We start from the raw sequence: 23,834 nt of genomic DNA, 5'->3' as shown, positions 1-23,834 counted from the left end.
CCGGTCAGAGGAGTCGAGGAACGCGTCCAGGAACACGCGGCTATGCTACATCATCTCGGTGCCATGATGGATCGTGTTGTCCAGACCATGGACCGCTGGGAGAGACACGAAGGAATACGTCTCTCCCTTCCTAGGGAGTATGATGGGATGGCCGCACAGTGCCAGGGGTTCCTTTTACAACTGGACCTATACCTGGCCACTGTTCACCCAGCTCCCTCAGGAAGGGAGAGATTATCCGCCCTCGTCTCATGCCTCTCGGGGACAGCTCTGAAGTGGGCGAACGCCGTGTGGGGAGAGGAAGCCGCGGCGTTGGACCACTTCGAGGAGTTTACCCATCTTTGACCATCCGCCCGAAGGTAGAGCGGCGGGTGAACGACTCTTCCATTTGAGGCAGGGGACGAGGAGCCGACAGGATTTCGCGCTGGAGTACCGGGCCTTGGCCACCAGAGCAGGATGGAACGACAGGGACCTTATCGACCACTATCGATGCAGCTTACGTGAGGACGTCCGACGGGAGTTGGCCTGCAGGGATGCCACCACCACCTTTGACCAACTGGTGGATATGTCCATCCGGTTGGATAACCTGCTGGTCATCCGTGAACGTCCTGAGGGGGCTCTGTCGGTTCCATCTCCCAGCACTCCCGCTGCGGTGCCCATGGAGTTGGGAGGGGCTGCGCATAGGGAGGCTGGAGGAGGGGCCTTCACGTGCACCATCTGTGGCCGCAGAGGGCACACTGCCGGTCGGTGCCGGGTTGGTCCCTCTGGGAGTCGAGGCAGCAGGCAGGGCACTCTGGCGTCACCCCAGGTGAGTATGCACCACTCTCATCCAGAGTCCTCTGTTGTCCACCTGTTTGTACCTGTTTGTTTCCCTGAGTTCTCCCCGCATTCCCAGCATAAGGCGCTCGTCGATTCAGGTGCAGCTGGGAATTTTATTGACAGAGCGTTAGCACTTAGTTTAGGGATCCCCATTATTCCTGTGGATAGACCTTTTCCGGTTCACGCTCTGGATAGTCGACCATTAGGGTCCAGGCTAATCAGGGAGGCCACCAGGGGGGTCACAAGGAAAGAATCAGTCTCTTTCTCATTGACTCTCCTGCATTTCCCATTTCCTGGCAACAGAGGGCTCTCACGGGGTGGTCGCGAGAGTGCTCGGGGAGGTGTGTAGGGGTTTCCGTTGGTGCTACCACGGTGGAAAGTCCAGACCAGGTCTCCACCGTACGCATTCCCCCAGAATATGCCGATTTGGCTCTCGCCTTCTGTAAGAAGAAGGCGACTCAATTACCACCCCATCGACGGGGGGATTGTGCGATAAATCTCCTGGTAGACTCTGCACTTCCCAGCAGTCACGTGTATCCACTGTTGCAAGTGGAGACGGTGGCTATGGAGACATATGTCTCCGAATCCCTGCGTCAGGGGTACATTCGGTCCTCCACTTCACCCTCCTCGAGTTTCTTTTTTGTGAAGAAGAAGGATGGAGGTCTGCGCCCGTGCATTGATTATCGAGGTCTCAATCAAATCACGGTGAGGTACAGTTACCCGCTACCTCTTATCGCCACGGCGATTGAGTCAATGCATGGGGTGCGCTTCTTCACTAAACTGTACGCACTCCTGAGATCCAATCTGGTGCGTATCCGAGAGAGAGACGAGTGGAAGACTGCGTTTAGTACCACCTCAGGGCATTATGAGTACCTCGTCATGCCGTACGGGTTGATGAATGCTCCATCAGTCTTCCAATCCTTCGTAGACGAGATTTTCAGGGACCTCCACGGGCATGGTGTAGTGGTGTATATCGATGACATTCTGATATACTCCGCTACACGCGCCGAGCATGTGTCCTTGGTGCGCAAGGTACTTGGATGACTGTTGGAGCATGACCTGTACGTCAAGGCTGAGAAATGCCTGTTCTTTCAACAGTCTGTCTCCTTCCTAGGGTATCGCATTTCCACATCAGGGAGATGGAGAGTGACCGCATAGCAGCCGTGCGTAATTGGCCGACTCCCACCACGGTAAACGAGGTGCAGCGATCTTTGGGGTTTGCCAATTACTACCGGAGATTTATCCGGGGTTTTGGCCAGGTGGCTGCTCCCATTACCTCACTGCTTAAGGGTGGTCCTGTACGTCTGCAGTGGTCGGTTGAGGTGGACAGGGCTTTTGGGCAGCTGAGAGCTCTGTTTACCTCGGCTCCTGTGTTGGCCCATCCGGATCCCTCTTTGGCATTCATAGTGGAGCCGCGCGTCGGGGGGGGGGGGGGGGGGATTACTGTCACGATTTCCGCCGAAGTCGGCTCCTCTCCTTGTTCGGGCGGCGTTTCGGCGGTCGACTTCACCGGCTTTCCAGCCATCGCTGCTCCAGCTTAAACTTTTTACCCCTAAAATGTAATCCCTGCAAGTAACATGCTGCATGTTATCACAGCATTCCAAAACAAAATCACCATACTTCATATCTCAGAACATTTGTGCACTTCCCAAAACTCATTCACCACAAATGACCCAGAACCTTTGCAACATTTCAACTACGATGCATTTGTGGAAGTGTTGGAGGAGCTGAGGAGGGATTTTGAATCAAGATTCCAAGATGTACAGGATTGCAAGGAGTTTTTACATTTCATTGAGAACCTCTTCCAAGTCCCAGTGACTTCTCTGACCCCAGTCATCAAAGGCCTCTCCCCTGACCGTGCTGCAGTGGAATGTGAAGTTGTTGAACTGCAGGCAAATGACACCCTGAAAGCTGAGCTCATAACAGGTGTTTCCCACTTCTGGAACATGGTCCCTGACACAGAGTGCCCAGCTCTGAAGCAGTGTGTGCAAAAGGTGAGCACAAACACTTGTGAATTAACATTTTCAACCATGAACTCTGTGAAGAGAAAACACAGGAACAGAATAACCAATGCACATCTGGACTGCATTACAAGGATTGCCATGAAAAAGTACAAGAATTGCATGAGAGTCAAGGAGCAGCAGGCACACTTCCGCTCATCAGGCTATTAAGTATGTTGTTCTAACATCGTGATGTTTATAACACATGATTAGGCCTATATGTTTATGGGAGGAATCAAGGAGCAGCAGGTACACTTCCGCTCATCAGGCTATTAAGCAGGTTTGCTCTTCAATAGGGGTGTTTATACGAGGCAGCATTTCTGGTGGGCGGAGACTAACGTGGGGAGACTTAAAACCGCCCTACCTCACGTCTACTAAAACATCTCCTGCTCCACTAGGGGCGCAAAAACTAGACCACTTTTATTCTACCCATAGAAATCCATACAAGGTCCTCCCTTCGGCAAATCTGACCATGACTCCATTCTCCTGCTTCCAGCTTACAAACAAAAGCTCAAACAGGAAGTACCAGTAATGTGCTCAATATGGAAGTGGTCGGATGAAGCAGAACAGAGGCTACAAGACTGTTTTGCTAGTACAGACTGGGATATGTTCCGGGATTCATCCGATAGCATTGAGGAGTTTACCACAGCAGTCACACGCTTCATCAATAAGTGCATAGACGATGCCGTCCCCACAACGTATCCAAACCAAAAAACATGGATTACAGCCATTATCCGCTCTTGGCTAAAAGCTAGAGCTACCGCTTACAAGGAATGGGACATGGACATGGATGCATACAAGAATGCTACGACCTCCGGCGAGACATCAAACATGCAAAAGGACAATATAAGAGGAAGTTGGAATCCTATTACACCGGCTCTGTCACGGCCGTTAAAAGAAGAGGACCAAGGTGCAGCGTGGTGAGTGTACATTTTCCTTTATTGAATAAAAATGACGCCGAACAAAAACAATAAACACTACAAAAACAAACCGTGAAGCTAAAGGCTATGTGCCCTAAACAAAGTCAACTTCCCACAAACACAGGTGGGAAAAGGGCAGCCTAAGTATGGTTCTCAATCAGAGACAACGATAGACAGCTGTCCCTGATTGAGAACCCTACCCGGCCAAAACATAGAACTACAAAACATAGAACATAGAATACCCACCCCAACTCACGCCCTGACCAAACCAAAATAGAGACATAAAAAGGATCTCTAAAGTCAGGGCGTGACAGACTCCAATGCTCGTCGTATGTGGCAGGGCTTGCAGAAGGAAAAGGATTACAAATGGAAACCCAGCCATGAGTTGCCCAGCAATGCAGAACTCCCAAACTAAATGTCTTAAATGCTCGCTTCAAGGAATATTGCGTGAAAGCCCCTGTTTTTCAAGATGACTGTGTGATCTCGCTCTCCGTGGCCGATGTGAGTAAAACGTTTAAAAAAGTTAACAATCACAGACAGAATACCAGGGCGCGGACCAGCTAGTAAGTGTCTTCAAAGACATTTTCAATCTATCCTTATCCCAGTCTGTAATCTCAACATGTTTCAAGCTGACCACCATTGTCCCTATTCTGAAGAGTTTCAAGGTAACCTGTCTAAATGACTATCGCCTTGTAGCACTCACATCTGTAATCATGAAGTGCTTTGAAAGGCTGGTCATGACACACATCAACACAATCCCAGGCACCATAGACCCACTCCAATTCGCATACCGCCCCAACAGATCCACAGATGACGCAATCTCAACTGCACTTCACACTGCCGTCTCTCTCCTGAACAAGAGGAGAAATAACTATGTGAGAATGCTGTTCATAGACTACAGCTCAGCGTTCAACATCATAATCCCCTCCAAGCTCATCACCAAGCTAGGGACCCTGGGACTGAACCCCTCCCTCTGCAACTGGATCCTGAACTTCCTGACAAGCCGGCCCCAGGTGGTGAGGGTAGGCAACAACACCTCTGCCAAGCTGACCCTAAACACAGGGCCCCTCAGGGGTGTGTGCTTAGTCCCCTCCTGTACTCCAGGTTCACTCATGACTCTGTGGCCACGCACGACTCCAACACCATCATCAAGTTTGCTGACGACACGACGGTGATAGGCCTGATCACCTACGGCGATGAGTGAGCCTACAGGGAGGAGGTCAAAGGTTTAGCAGTGGTAGACAACAACCTCTCCCTCAACCTCAGTAAGACCAATGAGCTGATCCTGGACTATAGGAGAAAGAGAGGAGAGTACGCCCCCATCCACATTGACGGGCTGTTGTGGAGCGGGTCGAGAGCTCTTCACGACGCACCTGCACAGTCGTGAAGAGGGCACAGCAGCGCCTCTTCCCCTCAGTAGGCTGAAAACATTTGGCATGGAAAGCCATAGACTGTTCACTCTGTTACCGTCCAGCAAATGGTAGCGGAGCATCAGCTCTCAGAACAACAGGCTCCGAGACAGCTTCTATCCCCAAGCCATAAGACTTAAATAGTTAAATAGTAAATTAATGGTACCCAAACTATCTGCACTGATTATATCTTGCACTGACCCTACGCACACTCACTAGACAAACCATAAACACACTACATACTACATTTACACTCCTACACACATTCACATACAGTTGAAGTCGGAAGTTTACATGCACTTAGGTTGGAGTCATTAAAACTAGTTTTTCAACCACTCCACAAATTTCTTGTTAACAAACTATAGTTTTGGCAAGTCGGTTAGGACATCTACTTTCTGCATGACACAAGTAATTTTTCCAACAATTGTTTACAGACAGTTTATTTCAATTAGAATTCACTGTATCACAATTCCAGTGGGTCAGAGGTTTACAAACACTGAGTTGACTGTGCCTTTAAACAGATTGGAAAATTCCCAAAAATTGTAGACCTCAACAAGTCTGGTTCATCCTTGGGAGCAATTTTCAAACGACTGAAGGTACCACGTTCATCTGTACAAACAATAGTCCGCAAGTATAAACACCATGGGACCATGCAGCCGTCATACCTCTCAGGAAGGAGATGCGTTCTGTCTCCTAGAGACGAACATACTTTGGTGCGAAAAGTGCAACAGCAAAGGACCTTGTGAAGATGCTGGAGGAAACGGGTACAAAAGTATCTATATCCTCAGTAAAACGAGTCCTATATCGACATAACCTGAAAAGCCGCTCAGCAAGGAAGAAGCCACTGCTCCAAAACCGCCATAAAAAAGACAGACTACGGTTTGCAACTGCACATGGGGACAAAGATCGTACTTTTTGGAGAAATGTCCTCTGGTCTGATGAAACAAAAATAGAACTGTTTGGCCATAATCACCACCGTTATGTTTGGAGGAAAAAGGGGGAGGCTTGCAAGCTGAAGAACACCATCCCAACCGTGAAGCACTGGGGTGGCAGCATCATGTTGTGGGGGTGCTTTGCTGCAGGAGGGGCTGGTGCACTTCACAAAATAGATGGCTTCATGAGGAAGGCAAATGATGTGGATATATTGAAGCAACATCTCAAGACATCAGTCAGGAAGTTAAAGCTTGGTCGCAAATGGCTCTTCCAAATGGACAATGACCCCAAGCATACTTCCAAAGTTGTGGCAAAATGGCTCAAGGATAACAAAGGCAAGGTATTGGAGTGGCCATCACAAAGCCTTGACCTCAATCCTATGGAAAATTTGTGGGCAGAACTGAAAAAGTGTGTGCGAGCAAGGAGTCCTACAAACCTGACTCAGATACATCAGCTCTGTCAGAGGAATGGGCTAAAATTCACCCAACTTATTGTGGGAAGCTTGTGGAAGGCTACCCGAAACATTTGACCCATGTAAAACAATTTAAAGGCAACGCTATCAAATACTAATTGAGTGTATGTAAACTTCTGACCCACTGGGAATGTGATGAAAGAAATAAAAGCTGAAATAAATAATTCTCTACTATTATTCTGACATTTCCCTATTCTTCAAATAAAGTGGTGATCCTAACTGACCTAAGACATGGAATTTTTACAAGGATGAAATGTCAGGAATTGTGAAAAACTGAGTTTAAATATATTTGGCTAAGGTGTATGTAAACTTCCGACTTCAATTGTACATTACATATGCACACACGCACTTTTACAATCATAATTTGCTGCTGCTACTCTGTTCTTAATTTTACTATTATTATTATCTATCCCGATGCCTATGTAAAGGATAACACGCTGCGTACTTAGCGAGTACCACTTCGGCCTATACCTGGCGCGAACTCTGCCTTACACGTGATCGCCCTCCTCAAGCGGATTAGCCGATTGCGCCACCTCAAAAACGAGCTAATGAGACGACGCATGCGGGACACCTCATGCTGAGGAGCACGTTTCACACATCCCCATGTGCTATACCTAGTCACTTTGCCCTGCCTTCATGTATCAGTGGAGGCTGCTGCAAATGGGATGGCATCTAACACATGGAAACCATGTGTTTGATGTATTTGATACCGTTCCACTTATTTCAGGGTAAAATCTACACCAGTTGTATTCGGTGCATGTGACAAAAAAAAAGGATTTGATTTGACATGGCTATTAGTGTTATGTGCTGTATTTGGAGTGTATTTGTATCAAAAATATTAAATTAGCAGACAACTACTTAGAGTCATTTTAATTTGCGGTTAAGGTGATGGCTCTCAGTGCATTCGGAAATTCAGAAGCCTTGCCTTTTTCCACATTTTGTTAAGTTACAGCCTTATTAAAAAAGGTATTATATTATTTATTTTCCTCATCAATCTACATAAAGAATGTCGCACACTCCATTTATAATCTTCCAGCAATTTAATGGATTTTGGCATCACTGTGCCTTCCTCAGGGTAATGTCATGAACACTTGAACCAGGTTATGTATACACACAGTGCAATTAGTGTAACCAATGACAGTAGTGAGGGGTGTGTCATAATGATTAAGTTAATTAAAATTATTTTGTGAAACTGTTAAAAAATAGTATATGGCATATTAAATATATTATGCTATTGTTATCATATAGAAACATAATGGAATAGTGTACATCATATTAGCATCAACATACATCGTTGTTTCATTCAATTTCTGTCAGGATTTGGCCAGGATTGTTCAGGTTTTTGGTTACTAGATGCCCCCATTGCGCCTTTTTTGAACCTTTTGTTTTTCCCTTGTTCTAATTATTATTTGCACCTGTGTGTCATTTCCTTGTAGGTATTTAATCCCTTTGTGTTCCTCAGTTCTTTGCGCTGTGTTTGTATGTTAGCACCCAGCCCCAGCCATGCTGTGAACATATATTTCTCTTGTTGGATTTTCCAGAGGTTCTCTGGTTTTGTTCTTGTTTATTTTTGATTAGTCTTTTGAGGTTTGTTTTTTCCCTGCTGTTCTTACCACTTTGTGGTTTTTCTTTGTATTTTGGAGGATATCCATTTTTTCTCTTGGCTTTACTTTTGACGTTGTGGATTTATATTTTTGCCTGAAGATCTTTTACCTTGATTAAACCACCGTCTCTAGTACTGCTGTGTCTGCCTCATCTTCTGGGTTCTGCCGACTATTAGTGACTGTTTCTCACACCGGGTCCTGACAATTTCACATAATTTCGTATTTCATTTTTGTTACATGTAATATTGGTTCAACCTTAATTTATAATGATCATCATCAACAGAGGGAACACATTAGGTGTACGCTAATAAGCTGTAAAAATAAGAATTTTTACATTTATAAGACTTGTTCATAAAGGAAAATGTGTTCATAAGAAGGGCCTGAGATCAAAGTCAATATTCAGACCACCAGGGGTCAATGTTTTTAGATAGGAAATCCAGTAAGCCTCTCTTTGAAGTAGTTGGATCTCAATGTTACCTCCTCTCCTTGGTAGAGCAACATGCTCAATGCCCGTGTATTTGAGGGAGGAGATGGGATGGTTAGCTTCAACAAAGTGAGCTGCTACTGGATAGTCAATGTTCTTACACCTGATTGAGCTGCAGTGTTCAGCTATGCGTTGTTTTAATTGTCTTTTCGTTTGTCCTACATAGGCTTTTCCACATGAACAGGTGATGAGATATATTACTCCCTTGGTCTTGCATGAGATGATACCCCTAACAGGGATTTTTCGACCTGTATGTGGGTGTCTGAAGAAAGACGTTTTTATAGTGCTATTACACTGTGCGCATGAGCCACAGATTTGTTTAACCCTGCATAACTGGCTATATGGTAGATCATTCTTGAGGGGAAGGGGCTACTATTAGTGCTACTTAAAATAGGGCTACTTAATGTTAGATCCCTCACTTCAAAGGCAGTTGTAGTCAATGAACTAATCACTGATCATAATCTTGATGTGATTGGCCTGACTGAAACATGGCTTAAGCCTGATGAATTTACTGTGTTAAATGAGGCCTCACCTCCTGGTTACACTAGTGACCATATCCCCAGTGCATCCCGCAAAGGCGGAGGTGTTGCTAACATTTACGATAGCAAATTTCAATTTACAAAAATAAAAATGACGTTTTCGTCTTTTGAGCTTCTAGTCATGAAATCTATGCAGCCTACTCAATCACTTTTTATAGCTACTGTTTACAGGCCTCCTGGGCCATATACAGCGTTCCTCACTGAGTTCCCTGAATTCTTATCGGACCTTGTAGTCATAGCAGATAATATTCTAATTTTTGGTGATTTTAATATTCACATGGAAAAGTCCACAGACCCACTCCAAAAGGCTTTCGGAGCCATCATCGACTCAGTGGGTTTTGTCCAACATGTCTCTGGACCTACTCACTGCCACAGTCATACTCTGGACCTAGTTTTGTCCCATGGATTAAATGTTGTAGATCTTAATGTTTTTCCTCATAATCCTGGACTATCGGACCACCATTTTATTACGTTTGCAATCGCAACAAATAATCTGCTCAGACCCCAACCAAGGAGCATCAAAAGTCGTGCTATAAATTCTCAGACAACACAAAGATTCCTTGATGCCCTTCCAGACTCCTTCTGCCTACCCAAGGACGTCAGAGGACAAAAATCAGTTAACCATCTAACTGAGGAACTCAATTTAACCTTGCGCAATACCCTAGATGCAGTCGCACCCATAAAAACAAAAAATATTTGTCATAAGATACTAGCTCCCTGGTATACAGAAAATACCCGAGCTCTGAAGCAAGCTTCCAGAAAATTGGAACGGAAATGGCGCCACACCAAACTGGAAGTCCGTGCAGTATCGAAGAGCCCTCACTGCTGCTCGATCATCCTATTTTTCCAACTTAATTGAGGAAAATAAGAACAATCCAAATTTTATTTTTGATACTGTCGCAAAGCTAACTAAAAAGCAGAATTCCCCATGTGAAGATGGGTTTCACTTCAGCAGTAATAAATTCATGAACTTCTTTGAGGAAAAGATCATGATCATTAGAAAGCAAATTACGTGTATTCCTCCAAAGCTCAGCTGTCCTGAGTCTGCACAACTCTGCCAGGACCTAGGATCAAGAGAGACACTTAAGTGTTTTAGTACTATATCTCTTGACACAATGATGAAAATAATCATGGCCTCTAAACCTTCAAGCTGCATACTGGACCCTATTCCAACTAAACTACTGAAAGAGCTGCTTCCTGTGCTCGGCCCTCCTATGTTGAACATAATTAACGGCTCTCTATCCACCGGATGTGTACCAAACTCACTAAAAGTGGCAGTAATAAAGCCTCTCTTGAAAAAGCCAAACCTTGACCCAGAAAATATAAAAAACTATCGGCCTATATCGAATCTTCCATTCCTCTCAAAAAAATGTGAAAACGCTGTTGCGCAGCAACTCACTGCCTTCCTGAAGACAAACGATGTATACGAAATGCTTCAGTCTGGTTTTAGACCCCATCATAGCACTGAGACTGCACTTGTTAAGGTGGTAAATGACCTTTTAATGGCGTCAGACCGAGGCTCTGCATCTGTCCTCGTGCTACTAGACCTTAGTGCTGCCTTTGATACCATCGATCACCACATTCTTTTGGAGAGATTGGAAACCCAAATTGGTCTACACAGACAAGTTCTGGCCTGGTTTAGATCTTATCTGTTGGAAAGATATCAGTTTGTCTCTGTGAATGGTTTGTCCTCTGACAAATCAACTGTACATTTCGGTGTTCCTCAAGGTTCCGTTTTAGGACCACTATTGTTTTCACTATATATTTTACCTCTTGGGGATGTCATTCTAAAAACATAATGTTAACTTTCACTGCTATGCGGATGACACACAGCTGTACATTTCAATGAAACATGGTGAAGCCCCAAAATTGCCCTCGCTAGAAGCCTGTGTTTCAGACATAAGGAAGTGGATGGCTGAAAACGTTCTACTTTTAAACTCGGACAAAACAGAGATGCTTGTTCTAGGTCCTCGGCGTTACTCTGGACCCTGATCTCTCTTTTGACGAACATATCAAGACTGTTTCAATGACAGCTTTTTTCCATCTACGTATCATTGCAAATATCAGAAATTTTCTGTCCAAAAATGATGCAGAAAAATTAAACCATGCTTTTGTTACTTCTAGGTTAGACTACTGCAATGCTCTACTTTCCGGCTACCCGGATAAAGCACTAAACAAACTTCAGTTAGTGCTAAATACGGCTGCTAGAATCCTGACTAGAACCAAAAAATTTGATCATATTACTCCAGTGCTAGCTTCCCTACACTGGCGTCCTGTTAAGGCAAGGGCTGATTTCAAGGTTTTACTGTTAACCTACAAAGCGTTACATGGGCTTGCTCCTACCTATCTTTCCGAGTTGGTCCTGCCGTACATACCTACACGTACGCTATGGTCACAAGACGCAGGCCTCCTAATTGTCCCTAGAATTTCTAAGCAAACAGCTGGAGGCAGGGCTTTCTCCTATAGATCTCCATTTCTATGGAATGGTCTGCCTACCCATGTGAGAGACGCAGACTCGGTCTCAACCTTTAAGTCTTTACTGAAGACTCATCTCTTCAGTAGGTCATATGATTGAGTGTAGTCTGGCCCAGGAGTGTGAAGGTGAACGGAAAGGCTCTGGAGCAACGAACCGCCCTTGCTGTCTCTGCTTGGCCGGTTCCCCTCTCTCCACTGTGATTCTCTAACCCTATTACAGGGGCTGAGTCACTGGCTTACTGGTGCTCTTTCATGCCGTCCCTAGGAGGGGTGCGTCACTTGAGTGGGTTGAGTCACTGACGTGATCTTCCTGTTTGGGTGGGCGCCGCGGCGGAGATCTTTGTGGGCTATACTCGGCCTTGTCTCAGGATTGTAAGTTGGTGGTTGAAGATTTCCCTCTAGTGGTGTGGGGGCTGTGCTTTGGCAAAGTGGGTGGGGTTATATCCTTCCTGTTTGGCCCTGTCCGGGGGTATCATCGGATGGGGCCACAGTGTCTCCTGACCCCTCCTGTCTCAGCCTCCAGTATTTATGCTGCAGTAGTTAATGTGTCGGGGGGCTAGGGTCAGTTTGTTATATCTGGTGGATTTCTCCTGTCTTATCCGGTGTCCTGTGTGAATTTAAGTATGCTCCTTCTAATTATCTCCTTCTCTCTTTCTTTCTCTCTCTCGGAGGACCTGAGCCCTAGGACCATGTGTCAGGACTACCTGTCATGATGACTCCTTGCTGTCCCCAGTCCACCTGGCCTTGCTGCTGCTCCAGTTTCAACTGTTCTGCCTGCGGCTATGGAACCCTGACCTGTTCACCGGACGTGCTAAAAAAGCCAACTGACATTTACTCCTGAGATGCTGACTTGCTGCACCCTCGATAACTACTGTGATTATTATTATTTGACCATGCTGGTCATTTATGAACATTTGAACATCTTGGCCATGTTCTGTTATAATCTCCACCCGGCACAGCCAGAAGAGGACTGGCCACCCCTCATAGCCTGGTTCCTCTCTAGGTTTCTTCCTAGGTTTCTAGGAAGTTTTTCCTAGCCACCGTGCATCTACACCTGCTTTGCTTGCTGTTTGGGGTTTTAGGCTGGGTTTCTGTACAGCACTTTGAGATATCAGCTGATGTACGAAGGGCTATATAAATACATTTGATTTGATTTGGTCATTATAAATTAAGGTTGAACCAATATTACATGTAACAAAAATGAAATACGAAATTGTGAAATTGAATGAAACAATGATGTATGTTGATGCTAATATGATGTACACTATTCCATTATGTTTCTATATGATAACAATAGCATAATATATTTAATATGCCATATACTATTTTTTAACAGTTTCACCAATTAATTTTAATTAACTTAATCATTATGACACATCCCTCACCATTGTCATTGGTTACACTAATTGCACTGTGTGTATACATAACCTGGTTCAAGTATTCATGACATTGCCCTGAGGAAGGCACAGTGATGCCGAAACCCATTAAATTGCTGGGAGATTATACATGGAGTGTACGACTTTCTTTGATCGTTTATTCGCAGTTAGTCAGCACCTCCACACAACCTATTATTCTGGGTGTGTGCCAGCTCATGTTTTTTTACATCAATCTACACACAATACCCCATAATGCCAAAGCAAAATAATCCATGATCTTCATGCATCAGTCATATCCATGAAAATCCTAAACATAAACTAATTTAATCATTATATGAACATAGGGGACATGAAAGGGAGCTTTCTAGTGACTTCTTTCTTTTTTACATATTAGAGAATTACTCAAATGCAGTCAGGGTACTGTATTGGCCGTAGAGGTAACATGTTATAATATCTGGATATCTTTCCAGATTATTTCTCATAACTAAATGATAATCATGTATGACCAAAGACACTTATAGCCTTATATAACATATACAATCTCTACCCTCTAGTATAACTGAATATCACCTCCATTTTGTACATGCGAATTGCCATTGTGAGCGTCACTAAGGACAAAGCAGTGAAATTGTCTACTGAGGCATGGATGGAATTTTAAAGCCTTTGAGCGGGGGAATATTGTCAGTGTTTGTATATTTAGAGACATAATGTCACGATCTTGGAAATGAATGGACCAAGACGCAGCGTGAATTGAGTTCCACATCTTTTTAATACAAAGTGAAACTAGAAACAAAACAAAACTTACAAAGAACGTGAAGTCGTAGTGCCCAAACACACTAACACAAACAATATCCCACAAATGCAGGTGGGGAAAAAACCTACCTAAATATGATCCCCAGTTAGAGGCAACGATTACCAGCTGCATCTAATTGGGAACCACACAAACCACCAACCTAGAAATCTAAAAACTAGATAAACCCTCCAGCTGCAAAAACTGAAACCAAATGGGGAGGGTAGGGGGGTGACTAGTGTTGGTGGCGGCTCCGGTGCGGACCTTTGCCCCCGCCCAGACCATGGGTCCGGCCATGGAGCCGGGTAGAACGCCGTGCCCGGACTGGGCATCGGCGCAGAGGAGGACCCCGGCCATGAAGATGGGTTGGACACCGTGCCCGGGCTGGGCACCGGCGCAGAGGAAGGCTCCTGCCCTGGAGCAGGACTGGACGCCTTGCCTGGAAGCTCCTTGCCTGGAAGCACACTGGAGGTCTGGAGCCGGCACAGGTGGCACCGGATTGGGGACACGCACTTCAGGGCGAATGCGAGGAGCTGGCACAGGACGTACCGGACTGGGGTGGAGCACTGGAGGCCTGGTGCGTGGAGCCGGCACAGGTGGCACCGGACTGGTGACATGCACTTCATGGCGAGTGCGAGTAGGAGGCCCAGGACGTACCGGACTGGGGAGACGCACTGGAGACCTGGTGCGCAGAGCCGGCACGGGTGGCACCGGACTGGTGACACACACTTCAGGGCTAGTGCGGGAAGCTGGCACAGGACGTACCGGACTGGGAAGGCGCACTGGAGGCCAGATGTGTGAAACCAGTGCAGATGGCACCGGACTAGTGTCACGCTCTTCAGCACGCCAGCATTCTCATCACTACCACCTCTCTCCGGAATCTCTCATCAAATTCCTCCTCCGACTCCCAAACAGGCTCTGATACTCTCCGCTGCTCGACCGCCAGCTCCATGTGCCCCCCCCCCCAAAACAATCTTGGGGTTTCTGTGGCCGTGGTCCCCGGCGTCGTTGTTGTCCTTCCCTGCTCCTTGGCGACTCCCGCCAAGGAAGGGTTTTTTGTCCTCTCATGTCCTCCCAAGTCCACAACTTCCTTACCTCATTTTCACGCTGCTTGGTCCTTTGTTGGTGGGATATTCTGTCACGATCTTGGAAATGAACAGACCAAGGCGCAGCGTGAATTTAGTTCCACATCTTTTTAAGACAAAGTGAAACTAGAAACAAAACAAAACTTACAAAGACCGTGAAGTCGTAGTGCCCAAACACACTAACACAAACAATATCCCACAAATGCAGGTGGGGATAAAACCTACCTAAATATGATCCCCAGTTAGAGGCAACGATTACCAGCTGCCTCTAATTGGGAACCACACAAACCACCAACATAGAAATCTAAAAACTAGATAACTCCCCCAGTCACACTCTGACCTAAACGCCATAGAGAACCGAGGGCTCTCTATGGTCAGGGCGTGACACCTAAAGTACATTTTAAATGTAATCCATCTATAATATGCCAGGGATTTTTGGGAGATCAAAAGTCATAAGTGGGATATTTTACATATATTTCACAGAGCAAAACAATCACTGAACAAACAGTTGACTTTTTCACATCAGTTTATTTTTCCATGTGCTTGGACAACTTGGAAGAAAAAGACCATACCAAATTCTGAAAATGCATTTATTTTCACGTTTGTACAATAAAGAACAAATGCAAACATTCATATCCAAATTTAAAAACTTAAATCCTTTCAACAATCTATTTAATTGTTTATAAGATAGACTTATTTGAAAAATAATTAACTTAAAACCAGTGGCGGATGGTGGGAGGTGCTATAGGAGGACGGGCTCATTGTAATGGCTGGAATGAAATAAATGGAACGGTATCAAACATATGGCAATCACGTTTGACTCCGTTCTAATTATTTAATTCCAGTCCTTACAATGAGCCCGTCCTCCTATAGCTCATCCCACCAGCCCCCACTGCTTAAAACATGGCATTGTAATTTGAACATGAATAAGTGTTATGGTTTCCTGAAAAAGAGAGTTGATCAGTTTATAAGTCTGAGACCAGTTTGAGGGTTGATCAGATCAGTCCTTGTTACAAAATTCAACATACAATATGCAGGCATTATTTACAGTTTGGTTAATGCTCATCACCTGCTAACTTTGTCAACATCCCACAGTTTATAAACCAAAAAATATATAGATAATGCACGGGATACATGTTCCTTTTTTATTCAACCAAAATAGAGTACAACATTTAAAACATAACACATTTAAACTAAATCCAAAACAAGGGTTGAGGGTGATGCATCTCTACTTCATCTCAAGAGTCGGTACCTGCTCACTCCCTTTTCTTGATTTCTCTTTCCTGTGAAGTAAAAAAAAATATGTTAAAATTTCAGTGTAATCAAATTTGAAATCTGAATCTATAATTTCCAGAGGTAACATACTTATTGATATTACCATGAAATTCAAAGATGGGTTCTCACCCCTTTCCCTCATTTTTTTTACTGTATTGACTTTGTAAGAGTACATTGCTGCACCTTTGCTTACCTTTGGACAACAAAAAGAACAATAGCAGAGATCACCGCCACTGCGAACACAATTCCTCCTAAAATACCCACAATCAGTCCTGAGACAAACACAACAAAGACAGTTAGGATTAAGAACCAAAAATACAAAAGCAACTCTTTCATAACCACAATATAGCTCAATTACAAAGATTATCATCAAGATATTAGCTAATGTCTTATCTGTACACAAAGGTATTGATGTACCTGCATTAGTGGAACTCTCATCTGGGTTGGGTCCTGGTTCCATAGCACCACCAAACCTTCCTGCTTTGGCTGCTGAAGAATAATATCTCACATGAACGGGACGAACAAGCATAATAGAGACAGAGTTGCAATGACGTTGTGGAGGAAGGACCTCTAATGGACTGAGAAGAACCGTCCGAACAGTTAGTCAGGTGAGTGTCTGTTGTAAAGGAGAATTGCACCTCAATGATTAAAATGCACTTCTGAATATGATGGGTTGTTGATTTTTGAGTGCATATTGAGGTATATTGCCATTACCTCAGAGGAAGAGATGAGAAATAGTGGCATCACAACAATAAATAGTGAACTGACCCATGCATGTCTGCAGACACTGCTCTCGGGTCTCGAAGCGGTTGCCATTGCCCTGACAGCCACTGTAGTGGAAGACACGACAGTTCCCCTCTTCTGCGTTGTAGTAGTGCATCAGCAACATAGCAAAACAACTACCATGGTCTACTGGGAGGCCACACACTCCATCTGAGAGAGCAGAGAGAATAGATGAGGAATATGAATTGGTTTGACAAACTTCTATGAACAGCTCAACAATTCCTCCTTAAATGGATGGATCATTTTGAGAGAGGTTAGTGTAGCATAATAATCAGATTATAGGATTGCTGTGTCTGTTTGCTTATTATGTGGTTTTGTTAATATCTTATCTTTTATGTTCATGAATCCTCTTTGAATCTACACCTTACAAAATGGCCGCCATACAGCAGCCGCTCTCCCTCCCCACCCTCTGTAGCAGCCTACCTGCAGCTGGGTAGAGCTCTTCAAACTTGTCAGAGCAGGCCTTCATACACTGCATGTCTGTGTTGAAGCGGTTCTCATTCCCTTCCAGTCCTTTGTAGAAGAAAGGAAAACAGGCGCCTTTTCCCTCATTGTAGTAATACTGCAGTTGTTTGTCGTCTTCCTTTCCCTCCACTGCCTTCCCCTCGTCCATCTTACTACTGCAAAATGGCTCTGACAGAAGATAGCCACTTGTCAGTCACTGAGTAGTTACAGTACATGTTCTCTTGCCAGTTTTGACAGAGTTCTTCAACAGTAAAAATACAGTTTCTATTAATGATTTGCAAGTGCATTCTAAATCTAATTTGAACCATCTCAGCTGTCTGAATTTTTTTTTTCTGAGTCTGACACACCTGTGCTTGAAAAGCAAGGCTTTTCCATTCCTAGCATCTTAGCATCATCTTCACACTTCTCTCAACATTTTCTCAATATTCATCACAATCATATTGATAAATACTCCCACTCACAAATGTAACTTCAGCCTTACATTGGATGGGTTACATAATTCATTCGTAATTAATTAATTTCAGAGAAAAAATATAACATTATTTACAATACTAGACTTAGTAACCGTGTTTGCCTTACTTTGATATAACTGGACATAAAGGAACTATGACAAAGTAGGAGCTCAGTGACCTGGTTACAGTAGCACACATACTATAGTTAAAGCAGTTAAAGCAAAGCGATTAACAAGGGTTCGTAGAGAAAATGCAGAATGTTAAGAAACAGAATATACTCACTCATGGACGAAGCTACAGGAAGCATAACTCCAAGTAAAAAGACATGTAAGAGTGGATTTGCCATCGTTTTGACGCTGGTAGGCCAAGACTGTAGATTCCCCCTGCAGAAAGATGTCAAGTTTCTTTTCAAATCCTGTTCTATGAGCTTCTGTCCACAGGCAGGGAACGTCGTTTGGACCCCTTATCAACAAGTAGGTTTTTATTACCTAGGAGTGTCTCGCTGCCGGTCACTGACCTCATGGTTTCAGTCATAAAACATGGAAATTTCTGGCAGTATCTTGGCAACACTTTTTCAGTGTTCATGTTTTTATTGTAGTTGAGTAATCAAGCATTTCACAAACAGAAATTGAGAAATAAAGCAAGCCTATCCCCAACTACAAGACCTTATGGTTACCTTTCTTGTATCTTCAAATAAATATTGTCCATTTTCAAAATGTAAAGTCCTCTGCAGTGGTTACATTGAGCTGGAGCAACCCAGAGCTGAGCTCCTGAACCTTGGGTCAAAAAGCAGGATAGAAAGTAGGATAAAAGTACTAACCCTAACCATACAATGGGAATACATTGTACTTACAGCAGTAACCCTATCCATAGCCATAACCCTTAGCCCAAACCTATTTTCATGTCCAGATCCCGGTTCAACCCTAGCCTCAACCATAACCCTAACCCTAGCCTCAACCATAACCCTAACCCTAGCCTCAACCATAACCCTAACCCTAGCCTCAACCATAACCCTAACCCTAGCCTCAACCATAACCCTAGCTTTTTGCTATTGAAGAACTATGGAAACTGGCAAGAGAACATGTACTGTAACTACTTTTGTTACTGACAAGTGGCCTTCTGTCAGAGCCGTTTTGCAGTAGTAAGATGAATGAGGGGAAGGCAGTGCAGGGAAAGGAAGACAACAACAAACTGCAGTATTACTATGATGAGGGACCAGGCGTCTGTTTCTCTTTTTTCTACAAAGGACTGGAACGGAATGAGAACCGCTCAACACAGACAGGCAGTGCAAAGAGGCCTGCTCTGCCAAGTTTGACGAGCTCTACCCAGCTGCAGGTAGGCTGCTACAGAGGGTGGGGAGGGAGAGTGGCTGCTGTATGGCAGCCATTTTGTTGATTCTACATCTAACTAACAGGAAGACCATATTACTATGCAAATGATACAGTGTTGCATTGGTGTATGGGTTTTTATTATAATGTTTAAGACCAGGCACCACAGGCTAAAATGACATTTTTGCATCTACTTTTAAATGTTGGGGCATTTTGGTCCATTAATATTAGTATTTTCAAAAAGTAAAAATAAAAATGTCAGGTTTACCCTAGCTTCATGTCCACATCCTGGTTCAACCCTTGCCTCAACCACAACTCTAACCTTAGCTAGCAGTTAACCCACTGTTCCCTGCACACCGAAGACGTGGATGTTGATTAAGGCAGCCCCCAGCAACTCTCTGATTCAGAGGGGTTGGGTTAAATGAGGAAGACACATTTCAGTTGAATACATTCTGTTGGACAACTTACTAGGTATCCCCCTTTCCCTTTCATGGACACATCCCGGTTCAACCCTAATCCTAGCCTCATTCACAACCCTAATCTTATCTTGGCATAACCTAAGCCTTATGTTCAATTCCTGGGTCAACCCTTACCCTAACTCCTCTAAATAGGTCCAAATTCTCAATTTAACCCATGGCCCTGACTCATTGGATAAGGACACCTTATGCTATTTCATAAGAATGGATTTGAAGTAGATTTATTTATACTAAAATTATTAATTATTAAAATTATTAATCATACATTTGGGATGTGGTTGAACTTGAGCCATAAATGGCACAAAACAAACAAAAACACATCTGTGAGTAAATATACTTTCCAATTTTTCATTCTCTCTCTACATTTCCTCCATCCGAATGGTTTATTAGGGCTATCATACAGTTAAAGTCGGAAGTTTACATACACCTCAGCCAAATACATTTAAACTCAGTTTTTCACAATTCCTGACACTCTCTCTGGCGCCGGAAAGAGATGGCTGCCTCGCTTCGCGTTCCTTGGAAAATATGCAGTATTTTGTTTTTTTACGTGTTATTTCTTACATCGGTACCCCGGGTAATCTTAGGTTTCATTACATACAGTCGGGAGGAACTACTGAATATACGATTAACGTCAACTCATCATCGTTCCTACCAGGAATATGACTTTCCCGAAACGGATCCAGTGTCTTGCCTTCCACACAATACAATGGATCTGATCCCAGCCGGCGACCCTGTGCGACGCCGAAAAAGGGGAAAACGTGGCGGTCTCGTGGTCAGGCTTCGGAGACGGGCACATCGCGCTCCACTCCCTAGCATACTACTCGCCAATGTCCAGTCTCTTGACAATAAGGTTGATGAAATCCGAGCACGGGTAGCATTCCAGAGAGACATCAGGGATTGCAACGTGCTCTGCTTCACGGAAACATGGCTAACTCAAGGGACGCTAACGGAGTCGGTGCAGCCAGCTGGTTTCTCCATGCATCGCGCCGACAGAAACAAACATCTTTCCGGTAAGAAGAGGGGCGGGGGGGTATGCCTTATGATTAACGAGAAGTGGTGTGATCATCATAACAACACACAAGAACTCAAGTCGTTCTGTTCACCTGATCTAGAACTCCTCACAATCAAATGTCGACCGCATTATCTACCAAGGGAATTCTCGTCAATCATAATCACAGCCGTATACATTCCCCCCCAAGCAGACACATCGATGGCCCTGAACGAACTTTATCTGACTCTTTGTAAACTGGAAACCACACACCCTGAGGCTGCATTCATCGTAGCTGGGGATTTTAACAAGGCTAATCTAAAAACAAAACTCCCTAAATTCTATCAGCATATCGATTGTGCTACCAGGGCTGGAAAAACACTAGACCATTGTTACACTAATTTCCGCGACGCTTATAAGGCCCTCCCCCGCCCCCCTTTCGGAAAAGCTGACCACGACTCCATTTTGTTGATTCCAGCCTACAAACAAAAACTCAAACAACAAGCTCCCGCGCTCAGGTCTGTTCAACGCTGGTCCGACCAATCTGAATCCACGCTTCAAGACTGCTTCGATCACGCAGATTGGAATATGTTCCGCATCGCGTCCAACAACAATATTGACGAATATGCTGATTCGGTGAGCGAGTTCATTAGGAAGTGCATTGACGATGTCGTACCCACAGCAACGATAAAAACATTCCCAAACCAGAAACCGTGGATTGACGGCAGCATTCGCGTGAAACTGAAAGCGCGAACCACTGCTTTTAACCTGGGCAAGGTGACCGGAAGCATGACCGAATACAAACAGTGTAGCTATTCTCTCCGCAAGGCAATCAAACAGGCCAAGTCTCAGTACAGAGACAAAATCGAGTCGAAATTCAACAGCTCAGACACAAGAGGTATGTGGCAGGGTCTACAGTCAATCACGGATTACAAAAAGAAAACCAGCCCCGTCGAGGACCAGGATGTCTTGCTCCCAGACAGGCTAAACAACTTTTTTGCCCGCTTTGAGGACAATACAGTGCCACTGACACGGCCCCCTACCAAAACCTGCGGGCTCTCCTTCACTGCAGCCGAGGTGAGTAAAACATTTAAACGTGTTAACCCTCGCAAGGCTGCAGGCCCAGACGGCATTCCCAGCCGCGTCCTCAGAGCATGCGCAGACCAGCTGGCTGGTGTGTTTACGGACATATTCAATCAATCCTTATCCCAGTCTGCTGTTCCCACATGCTTCAAGAGGGCCACCATTGTTCCTGTTCCCAAGAAAGCTAAGGTAACTGAGCTAAACGACTACCGCCCCGTAGCACTCACTTCCGTCATCATGAAGTGCTTTGAGAGACTAGTCAAGGACCATATCACCTCCACCCTACCGGACACCCTAGACCCACTCCAATTTGCTTACCGACCCAATAGGTCCACAGACGACGCAATCGCAACCACACTGCACACTGCCCTAACCCATCTGGACAAGAGGAATACCCATGTGAGAATGCTGTTCATCGATTACAGCTCAGCATTTAACACCATAGTACCCTCCAAACTCGTCATCAAGCTCGAGACCCTGGGTCTCGACCCCGCCCTGTGCAACTGGGTCCTGGACTTCCTGACGGGCCGCCCCCAGGTGGTGAGGGTAGGTAACAACATCTCCACCCCGCTGATCCTCAACACTGGGGCCCCACAAGGGTGCGTTCTGAGCCCTCTCCTGTACTCCCTGTTCACCCACGACTGCGTGGCCATGCACGCCTCCAACTCAATCATCAAGTTTGCGGATGACACTACAGTGGTAGGCTTGATCACCAACAACGACGAGACGGCCTACAGGGAGGAGGTGAGGGCCCTCGGAGTGTGGTGTCAGGAAAATAACCTCATACTCAACGTCAACAAAACAAAGGAGATGATTGTGGACTTCAGGAAACAGCAGAGGGAGCACCCCCCTATCCACATCGACGGGTCAGTAGTGGAGAAGGTGGAAAGTTTTAAGTTCCTCGGTGTACACATCACGGACAAACTGAACTGGTCCACCCACACAGACAGCGTTGTGAAGAAGGCGCAGCAGCGCCTCTTCAACCTCAGGAGGCTGAAGAAATTCGGCTTGTCACCAAAAGCACTCACAAACTTCTACAGATGCACAATCGAGAGCATCCTGTCGGGCTGTATCACCGCCTGGTACGGCAACTGCTCCGCCCACAACCGTAAGGCTCTCCAGAGGGTAGTGAGGTCTGCAGAACGCATCACCAGGGGCAAACTACCTGCCCTCCAGGACACCTACACCACCCGATGTCACAGGAAGGCCATAAAGATCATCAAGGACAACAACCACCCAAGCCACTGCCTGTTCACCCCGCTATCATCCAGAAGGCGAGGTCAGTACAGGTGCATCAAAGCAGGGACCGAGAGACTGAAAAACAGCTTCTATCTCAAGGCCATCAGACTGTTAAACAGCCACCACTAACATTTAGCGGCCGCTGCCAACATACTGACTCAACTCCAGCCACTTTAAAAATGGGAATTGATGGAAATTATGTAAAAATGTACCACTAGCCACTTTAAGCAATGCCACTTAATACAATGTTTACATACCCTACATTACCCATCTCATATGTATATATACTGTACTCTATATCATCTACTGCATCTTGCCATCTTTATGCAATACATGTACCACTAGCCACTTTAAACTATGCCACTTTATGTTTACATACCCTACAGTACTCATCTCATATGTATATACCGTACTCTATACCATCTACTGCATCTGCCATGCCGTTCTGTACCACCACTCATCCATATATCTTTATGTACATATTCTTTATCCCTTACACTTGTGTGTGTGTGTAAGGTAGTAGTGTGGAATTGTTAGGTTAGATTACTGTTGGTTATTACTGCATTGTCGGAACTAGAAGCACAAGCATTTCGCTACACTCGCATTAACATCTGCTAACCATGTGTATGTGACTAATAAAATTTGATTTGATTTGATTTGATTTGATTAATCCTAGTAAAAATTCCCTGTCTTAGGTCAGTTAGGATCACCACTTTATTTTAAGAATGTGAAATGTCAGAATAATAGAAGAGAGAATGATTTATTTCAGCTTTTATTTCTTTCATCACATCCCCAGTGGGTCAGAAGTTTACATACACTCAATTAGTATTTGGTAGCATTGC

At 44.8% G+C, this 23,834-nt stretch overlaps 1 protein-coding gene across 2 annotated transcripts; it reads right to left on the bottom strand.

Annotated features, from left to right (window-relative positions):
* Positions 1 to 15,982: 15,982 nt before the first annotated feature.
* LOC139551945 (boophilin-H2-like) lies at positions 15,983 to 18,333 on the bottom strand. Of its 2 annotated transcripts, none has more exons than XM_071363270.1 (6): positions 18,161 to 18,333; positions 17,385 to 17,594; positions 16,947 to 17,111; positions 16,596 to 16,664; positions 16,372 to 16,450; positions 15,983 to 16,186 (listed from the first exon to the last, which is right to left on the bottom strand). In XM_071363270.1, the coding sequence occupies exons 1-6, from the start codon at positions 18,222 to 18,224 to the stop codon at positions 16,132 to 16,134; spliced, it is 642 nt and encodes a 213-aa protein (XP_071219371.1). In that variant the 5' UTR covers positions 18,225 to 18,333; the 3' UTR covers positions 15,983 to 16,131. The 2 variants fall into 2 exon arrangements, with proteins under 2 accessions (XP_071219371.1, XP_071219370.1); XM_071363269.1 differs by having other exon boundaries at positions 16,596 to 16,667; positions 18,161 to 18,332.
* Positions 18,334 to 23,834: the final 5,501 nt, after the last annotated feature.

This window comes from Salvelinus alpinus, chromosome 24 (assembly GCF_045679555.1).
Source record: "Salvelinus alpinus chromosome 24, SLU_Salpinus.1, whole genome shotgun sequence".
Classification (NCBI taxonomy): Eukaryota; Metazoa; Chordata; class Actinopteri; order Salmoniformes; family Salmonidae; genus Salvelinus; species Salvelinus alpinus.
This window is presented reverse-complemented; position numbering and strand designations above follow the sequence as displayed.